The 9749-nt window shown below is 35.5% G+C and overlaps 1 protein-coding gene across 2 annotated transcripts in view; it reads right to left on the bottom strand.

Moving 5' to 3' along the window:
• Positions 1 to 3706, bottom strand: part of CLEC4D (C-type lectin domain family 4 member D) — a 6705-nt gene extending 2999 nt beyond the window's left edge. The window contains exons 1-3 of one of the 2 annotated variants that reach the window (XM_006774488.2): positions 3466 to 3706; positions 1952 to 2032; positions 578 to 664 (exon numbers count right to left, since the gene is read on the bottom strand). In XM_006774488.2, coding sequence (XP_006774551.2) covers positions 578 to 664; positions 1952 to 2032; positions 3466 to 3493 — 196 coding nt within the window. In that variant the 5' untranslated portion in view covers positions 3494 to 3706. The remainder of the gene's footprint in view (positions 1 to 577; positions 665 to 1951; positions 2033 to 3465) is intronic. The other variant, XM_015570957.1, reaches the window with a different exon arrangement.
• Positions 3707 to 9749: the final 6043 nt, after the last annotated feature.

Genomic DNA, 9749 nt, shown 5'->3' with positions numbered 1-9749 from the left:
ATCCACTGAGCCAAACTGGTTTCGGCTTGTTTCCCTTTTAAAAAATATTCCTAATTACATTTCAAAATATCTTCTAAACAAGAGTATTGAAATCATGTATTGACAATAAGAAAATTACAACATATTCTCTTAGAAGGGATGATCATTTTTCAATATCCCTGCATCTATTTGCATTCACTTTTAAAGTGTTTTTCATAACAAAGCGTTTTACAGGATATTTTATCTAATGGGTGTGAAGAACCTACTAACACTCTCAAGCATTTCCCCATACTTCAAAATGAGACTTTATAAATTCCAGAATAATAAAAGCGATAAAGACGAGAGTCGGAGGAAACAGTCCTTATGATATGTCTGAATCAAAAGATATGGAATTAAATAATACTTTCTCCAGTTATTTGATGACAGTCATGAGAAATAGTTCGATCTCAATTACTGATGTGCACTCTTGTGCCATATTCTCAATCATGTTACTTTAATCTCTCCTGGGTGACTACAGATCTACTCTAAATCCGATTGTGAATTTTAATGGAAGTGGAAATGAGAAAGAAATTCTCTTATGTGTCTCTGCCACCTGTACCTTTCAGGTCTGATTTTTCCTCGATGCATGTCAGCTTGGACATTCCAGGGCTGCTTTTCTTACAGCGTAGAAAGTTGGTGTGGGTCACTGCCAAGGAGAAAAAAAGTTCGTTTCCTCTCCCTATATAATCACTTAATTTGGGAAATGGGAGCTGGCTGCTCTAACCTTTCTCTTATCCTAATAGTTAGGGCCCTCACATTCTCTTTTTTCCCTTTTGCAGTTCCTCTGTTGTAGCTCCAAGTGAATTGGTTGAAATATATTGTTGAAATTAATATTTTTATTATCATACTAGAAGCCTGTTGCATGAATTCATGCATTGGGGTGGGGGGAGCTGTCCCTTAGCCCAGCTTGTGCCGTCTCGTAATATGGGACCTCTCGGGGGATGTCCGACTGCCAGTTTAGACCCTTCCTTCCCTGGCTGCCAGCTGCTGGCCAAGTCTTCCTTCGTTCCACGCCACCCTCTGGTGGTCAGCGCATGTCATAGAGAGTGAGCGAACTCCAGGTCTCCCGGTCGAACTCCCAAGAGGACAATTTGCATATTAGGCATATATATATATGTGTGTGTGTGTGTGTATATATATGATTACATATATATATATAATCCATTTTGTGCTTTATTGGGAGTAGTTTTTCAAACCTTTAGTGCATGTGCTTTTAAGCATATTTTTCTGTTAGACTTGGTGTTAGAGCGGCAACTTTTGGTAAACACTGGGATATTTCTACAGTTTTATGAGCCTTTTTGTACATGATATGAGACAGGAGACCAATTTCATTTTAAAAATATGGATAATCAATGGTATCTACACCATTAATTGAATAAAACTATCCTTTTCCTATAACACTGCAATTGCCCCTTCTGTTTTATATAAAGAACTTACATATGCAGAGTCTGCAACTAAGCTTTCTATTCTTTTCTTTTGGTCTATTTGCCTTTATTTGCACTTATAATACTTTACTTATAATAACCTTATACAAGGCCTTGATATCAGAAATAACAGGTCTTCCAGCTATTCTTTTTAAAGCCAGGCTTTTAAAAGTCCATCGGAAAGTTGTTTTTTTGGTGGTTACTCTTTACTCATACAAGGCAGCCCTTTGCAATGCTATTCCAAAATGAGGGCTGATTTTACTGGTCACCAGCCTTCACATATGCAGATAAGGGTCTAAATTCTATCTTTCATTTCCCAACACAAGGCAGCAGCAGCAGCAAAGAATAGCAGATCTAGCATGTAGCTCTGAATGGTAAATCCAAGACCCTGAAGACATTATAGGATGATATGTTGAGGAAAGTAAAGATAACAAAATGTTTGGCGCAACTTCATAAAATTTGTTTAGGGAAATCATTCAAGGAGAACTCTACTTTTGCGAACCACTTACCCAAGCAATTTGCAATAAAGCAGGCACCAAGAAGTGAGATGAACACAATAGCAATGACCCAAGTGAAGTGCTGGCCTCCCTCTGCCAGGACAAAAAGAAAGATACATAGGTTACCACCCCCTCTTCAGCCCCAAGAGCTAAGGAAACCAATTCTATCAAGGAACAAGCTAAATGAGATCATCCAAAAATATTTTAGATGTGGAGAAGGGCTTAAAGATTTTCCCTGAATAAGTCAATTTCAGAGTTTATAAATAAATAAATAAGTAAATAAGTAAATAAATAAAATGTAAGCTTTTTTTTTTTAATAGGAAAGGCTTATTATAAGGAAGACACAAAATTCAAAAATTGTAAAACATTGATAATTTAGGTACATAAAAATTAAAACTTCTGCCTGACTGGACTGACTCAGTTGGTAGGAACATTGTCCTGTACACTGAAAGGTTTCAGGTTTGATTCCCTGGTTAGGGTATGTACAGAAGGCAACCAGTCGATGTTTCTCTCTCACATCAATGTCTCTCTCTCTCTTTTTCTCTTTCTCTCTCTATCTCTCTCTCTCTCTCTCTCTCACTGTCTCCCTTCCTCTCTCTAAGCATGGTCTTGGGTGAGGATTATGAATAAAAAATTAAAATAAAAAAATAAAGCTATGATATCTTTAAAACATTAAAATTTCTATATAACAATATTAAAACCAAAGGAATACCTGGAAAAAATTATGTCACAATGTTAATATCCAGACTGTATAAAGAATTTTTTAAATTAATTAGAAAACAACAAAAATTTGATGAAAATTTAATTTGTTGAAATTATAAATGGCATTAAACAAATAAAAATATGCTCAATCAGAGAAATGTAAACTAAATATCATGCTATGATTTTTTCACATATCAGAGTTTTAAAAGTAAATTAAAAATATAACATCTTAGGTAAGAAAATAAATGCTACTGGTGAACTATAAATTAGAAAGCCATTTAGACAGATTGTTAGCAACATTTATCAAATTTTAAATGCATTATATTTGCCACAAAAATTTCATTTTTATTTTTAATTTCATTTTTAAATTATAGTTTATATTCAGTATTATTTTGTAGTAGCTTCAGGTATACAGCATAGTGGTTAGATAATCATATACTTTACAAGTTTCATTTTTAGAGATTTGTCCTATAGAAATAACTAAATTTATTTCTATTAAAGGATATTCATTGGAATAATTTGGAAATACAGAAAACACTGAAACCTAATACTTATATATGTATTGTCCATCTCGTTTTTCTTTTATACTTTATATACTTTAACACCCCTCTTGGCCCAATTTATGTTTTACAAAGAAGTTTCTGTTTCCCAGTGTATTAGAATCTATTTATAACCTTTTTCTTCATCAAAGTCATTCTCATTGTTTTCCACCTTCTCCTCCCCATATCATCATTTTCAATCTTCACAACTACAACTATCAATTTTATTTTAAAATCTTAGTCATAATTTTATCTGCCTCTTTAAAATTGAAGAGAAGTACTCACGTTTATTTTGAGATCCTTCTTGCCCCATTGTGTGTTAACTCCCTTGCTGTCCAGTGTTTGGGAAAAACAGATGCCTCTTATATTTTTTCCAGGGTATATTTCTGTGGATAATATAATATATTCAGAAACAGTTGAGATTAAACATCAGTCTTACTATTCCGGTGAGACTCTAAAGCTCTCAATATAAAAGACTCGACTCAAAAGAAGAAGTCTTTCTAAAGATGAGTTTCCTTTGATTCACTCTGAGAGATGGAGCAAAGAAAAAAGGAAATTGAGAAAGCAACATCCAAAAACAGTTAGTAGAAATTTCCATAAGTATCTCGAGATCAGTAATTATGTATTGTGTGGAATTATTCAATTTATTTTTATTTATCTAAACATAAAAATTAGCAGTACCATAACAGAATAATCATCATGCCTAATAAAAATTGAATGCATCTGAAAGACTTGGAACAGTTGCTGCTGCTGCTAAGGTTCCAGTATAGGTGTAAGAAAAAAGGTGCTTGCACTTTCTGTCCTGTCCCCGCAGCCAACCTTGAATGCGGGGATACAGTAGAAAAACATGGAGCTATTACAACTCAAAAATTGCCTTGTAAACAGTCAAAAAGCCTGTTTTATTCCAAAGAAGAATCTAAAATACAAGTTTACAAGTGAAAAAATATTAATGAACATGCTCTCATTTTTCTGTTTTTCTGGATTTTATATTTTCAAGGCAGTTACATGCTTGAGGTAAGCTCTGCTCCAAAAGTCCTCTGTAGTTAGTACGTTGTGGCCAAATGGTAAAAAACAATGTGACCAATGATCAAAAGCTTTTAATGCATACAGTGTATTTACATTGTATGTAGAGACACAAAAACCTTTGTTTTGGTGTTGAGAAAGAGGTGTGGAGTTATTGATTAAATTCCGAAATTTTCATAGGTGAGAGAAAATAGTATTGTTACTGCAAAGGAAATGAAAGTGTGACATCCTGTGATAAAGTCACCATCAGGGTCCCTGACTTCATCTACTGTACTCTCATGCACCGAATGTTTTTGTCTTCCCATCACTGTGCTAGCACCCTGATCTCAGATTTCCCAACTTCCAGAATTGTGAGAAATAAATGTCTATTGTTATATAACACCTGGTTGCAAAAAAAAAAAAAAGTACAGACTAAAATAGCCCGGCCAGCGTGGCTCAGTGGTTGAGCACATGGAACATTCTCTAGGATAGGTTATGTTAGGCCACAAAACAAGTCATAATAAATGTAATAAGATTGAAATCATATCAAGCATCTTTTCTAATGACAATGGTATGAAACTACAAATCAATAATAAGAAAAACTGAAAATGCACAAACATGTGGAGCTTAAACAGTGTGGTACTGAAAAATCAATGAGTCAAAGATGAAATCAAAAGAGAAATCCAAAAAAATCTTAAGACAAATAAAAATGGGAATACAACATACAAATATATGTGGGATACAGCTAAAGCAGTTCTAAAAGGAAACTTCTTAGCTGTAAATGACTACATGATAAAAAAAAAATAATTCTTTGAAGTAAAAACAAAATTTTTAGAAATTCAAACATGCATTTAAAAAGTGGCATGTAAATCAAATCAAGTTACTAAATCCATTAAGATTTTGACCAGACAACCCTTTCAGATAATCAAACTAACTTGTAGTAACCAAGCCCAGAAATGGAGATAAGTATATGGAATGTGAGCTTCAGAGGTTTGCTAGAGTGAAGAATCTTGGATATCTGTTATTGAAAATTTATAAATTTTTGAAAAATCTGTAGATAATTTAGAGCATCCCTTTCTATTAGGCTGTGCAATCTCTTCTACACCACTACTGGTTTTTGTCATTTTCACTTTGATGGCCTTTGTCGAAGACTGTCCCACAGTGTCTTACAAGTGAATTTTTGCTCTGAAGTGAAAGAAACAGTTCAGCCTCAAATCTTATTGTCCAAATTTAGCAAAGAAACTGTTCCTTTGCCCTCAGAGTTTTTGGATTCATGCAGATGATAGAACCTAAAAAAGGATATGTAGAAAATAAACATAACGGGGAACTACCTGATGAAAAACCAGAACTAGGAAGGAGATGGAAATAAAACTAATCATTCAGTTATAAAAATTTAGTGATAATCTACTATGATGCTATACCAGTGATGGCAAACCTATGGCACGCGTGTCAGAGGTGACACGCAAACTCATTTTTTTGGTTGATTTTTCTTTGTTAAATGGCATTTAAATATATAAAATAAATATCAAAAATATAAGCCTTTGTTTTACTATGGTTGCAAATCTCAAAAAATTTCTATATGTGACACGGCAACAAAGTTAAGTTAGGGTTTTTCAAAATGCTGACACGCCGAGCTCAGAAGGTTCGCCATCACTATGCTATACACTTTGTAGACTGTAGGGATACAGCAAGGAACATTGTCTTTCACTAATTCCACAATATACTTATTATTTTCCAGGGATTGGAAAAGGCAGTGGCGAAATAGGTAAAAGTCACCTATGCTAGCATGTCCTAGATGATGAGTAGAAGTTGTCTCCCATGTCTTCCTAATTAGATAAAAGAGGGTTTCTTTCAAATGTGACAGAGACTCGGCACTTTACAAGATTTTTGTTTCACTCTTTGTTCTAAGATACTTTTATAAAAAGTTAATGCATAAAAATGACAAACCAGTAGTCACACACTCAAAATATTTTAAAAGAGCAAACATCAAGAAAGGACCTTAATAATAGGAACAATCTCCTTGAGGAAAAAAAATAAACAACAACAACACACACACACTTGAATTAATGCATGGGACACATAGAAAAAAAGACATAATCTTAGACCATTCTTGGCCCAAAAAGGTCAGAATCGTGTAAAAGTTCATTGACTAAATTGAGCCTCTCTAGAATACATGGGCACTAAATCATGGATGTCATATATAATTAAGTGCTAACACTTTAACCAGGTAAACATAAAAGTGTGGCTGACAAAAGGTAGAAATCATTCTCATTTTAATAGAGATAGAACAAAAAGTAAATGAACAACCTCTAGCAAGGGAGATGTTTTACAGACAAGTGAGAATCACACCTTAATTGTGTTTTTCCTGTGGCTTAAAAATGTTTTTCACATATTCATTCAATTGTTCAATCATTTATTCATTCATGCTTGAATTCAACAGGTTTCACTCCAGACCCAGTGTGTCCTCAGTGTCCTAGTGCACCCGAGTGTCCCCTAGCAGAGGACACATAAAATATGAGTTATTCCCTTACGGAGCTCCATTTCCACATGATTCTTCTGGTTACTCAAGCAGGAGACTTCGAGTGAAGTATTATTAGATAACACCCAACCCACACTTCTAACTTAAACACCAGTGGGGGACAGCTCAGTAAGGTATCACTTACCTACAGCATGGGCCAAGAGCTTTTCATTCCTTTTTGACACCACAGTCACTCTTGTGAAGATCAGGTTTTTGTTCTAGGACCAGGATTGAAGGCAGTGGTGTCCAACATGGGATGTACAAGACAACTCATCAGGGGCACAGGAAGAAAATATTTTCATGTATTCTTATATTGTATCTTTTATTGGTGATATGTTTTACATAAGATGTATAATGTTAGTATTATATACATTAGTACACATGTGTACTTTATGAATCAATAAGTACACATATGTTATGTGCTTTAAAAATAACAAAAATAAGTGAACAAATATATTATTTATAGAGTTGCAAAAGAGCCAATAAATTAATAACCAAAGCAATACAATCAGGCCAACTCAGAAACTAAGCAAAGCTGAGTTTGTAAGAGGTTGACATTGGTCATTACAACTGGAAGAGGCTGAAGAAAAAAGTGGCTCACCAGTATGCTTTGTAGACTAATTCCTAACAAGGTAATCTGACAAGTTGTATCGGATTCATTATCCAGATCCCTTGTTGGATCTGTAGTATACCCCCCACTCTACCCTGACACCTCTTGGTAAAAAAAAAAAAAAAATTAATACAAGTAACCTAACCATACACCTTGGAGCATTATGAAAAATATACCTCTAAAGCAATAAATTAATATGTATTGGTATGCCAGGCACTGTTCTAAGCACTGAACATAAATTGCTTAATCCTCACAAATCGCAAATGACATATACAAGTCTTTTGAAAAGTTAAAAACTTGCCTGAGCTCCCACAGAGAATGCTAGACCTGGAATTCAGATCTAGGTAACATGGCACTCAAACCCATACTGTTGTTAACCACTACATTACAGTCCTCTGAGAAAAGGACATTTTATCAGGTAAAATGCCACTGATAAAACAAGCACTAGCTTGCAGATAAATTTAAAAACATAGGTTAACAGTAAAAAAAAAACACATCTAGTATAGAAATCATGACTATACTACACTAAAAAAAGAATTTATGCAAGAGGCAGAGAAAGGAAAGTTGTACACCAACTCCAGTGATGATGAAAGCAGCAAGCGCACAAGATGACACCACAGCAACACACCAATGACTCAACAGGGACCCACAGCTTCCTCTTTGGTGGAGCAAGTAAATAACACAAATCTGGGGAATATGCTTTTCTGAGAGCAGATAGGCCAGAGTAAATGAGAAACTAGAAGCCAGACTACAGTCAAAGACATTCAACAGAGAACTTTTTTCAAGTACTATAGACAGCATCCATACTTCCAGGCTACTGACTGGGTTTATATATAGAAGATGGAGTGCCCCTAAAGGGCCATGAAAATATTTGGAGGGAAAAAATGACTAAATTTTTTCCAAATTAGGTAAAAACCATAAACACACATATTAAATAAGTTTAATACACTCAAAACAGGATGAATATCTACATACACGCACACAATCAAGGTGTATCATACTAGTAATCAAGTTGCTTTAAAAAATAGTGAGAAAATCTTAAAAGCAGCCAAAGAAAGAAAATACATTATATACAGAGGAATATAGTAAAGAAAGATGATAGGCTTCTCAACAGAAATTGGCAGGTTTTATAAGGATGCACACAGATTTTTTCATTTGACTCAGCAATTTCACTTCTAAGAATTTACTCATGATAAATGAAAACATATGCTCAAAAAACATTGCATATAAACATTCATAGCAGATTTATGCATAGTAGGTGAACTCTGGAAGCAACCAAATGTCCATAAACAGATAAATTGTATTACATTCATACAGAGGAATACTACTCATCAATAAAAATGAACTTGTTAACAGCTGAACAACAGCAGAATGTTACCAGCAATCTCAGTACTTGAGCTCTGGCTAAGAAAGAATGGAGAGACAAGACTCAAATACAAGCAAAAGTTTATTTAGAAAGCAACAGAGGTACAAGAAGTGAGGTATGGAAAAAGTGAGCCAGGTGGGCTGCATGGAAATAAGTTACAGAAGCAAAAAGTGGCCTTTGGAGCTAAGGAGAAAGAAAGGCAAAGGTAATGTGCCTGGGGGAAGAATAAAGGGGGGAAAGGCATGGGCATGCTCCAGAGAAAAAGAGTACCTCTGAGAAGGGGGTGAGGAAAGGTACAGGTGTGGGAGAGAGAGAGAGAAATGGGTCTTCCATCCCAAGGTTTTTTATTTGCTCTCTAAAAGCAGAGGTCTTAGGGTAGATCCCGGGGAAGACTTTAATGAAATATTCATCAGCTTTCTAGGTGTGTCTTTTAGGGTTGTGGTCTTTACTGATTGGTTGGCACCAAGGGAGGGGTCACTAGTCATCACAGGTGGTCCTGACGTCAGCCATGGCATTGTCCCACCTGGCCTTGCTGCTTTTTTGGACCTGGAGCTGAAACACAACTGAGGCTTAGATGTTATTTCTAGTTTGACCAAAACTCTGTGATCAACAGACCCAAGGTTCTACTTCCAAGATCATTTGATGCAAGTCAGAACCTTATTGTTCTGAACACTTAAAAGAGTAGTCATGCAAGGGCTTGTATGGGAATAGTTTAAAGCTATTCTCCAGCCTCCTTATTCCTCCTTTAAGGGGGTCTACCACATGACTACCAACATGCCATGGGAGGAAAGTTCAGGGAAGGGTCTCAACCATATGACCAGTGATAAGCTAGGGAAGGAAAAGTCACCCTAGTGGTGAGTTATCACTGCACAATTGTTTGCTGCTAGGCGCTCAGGGCTGTCTGCCCTGGTGACCTTCCATACATGGCCTATTTTTTTCTACTCTGCTCTTGCCTGTCTAACTGCCTAATACTTTCCCACTTCAAGGATTCTTGGCTCTGATTTTTCTAAGAGAAGGGGCGTCCTGCGGAAGAGAAGCAAAGTTTTCCTTCAGAGCCAAGTGATCTTTGCTTT

This window comes from Myotis davidii, unplaced genomic scaffold (assembly GCF_000327345.1).
Source record: "Myotis davidii unplaced genomic scaffold, ASM32734v1 scaffold2368, whole genome shotgun sequence".
NCBI lineage: Eukaryota > Metazoa > Chordata > Mammalia > Chiroptera > Vespertilionidae > Myotis > Myotis davidii.
This window is presented reverse-complemented; position numbering and strand designations above follow the sequence as displayed.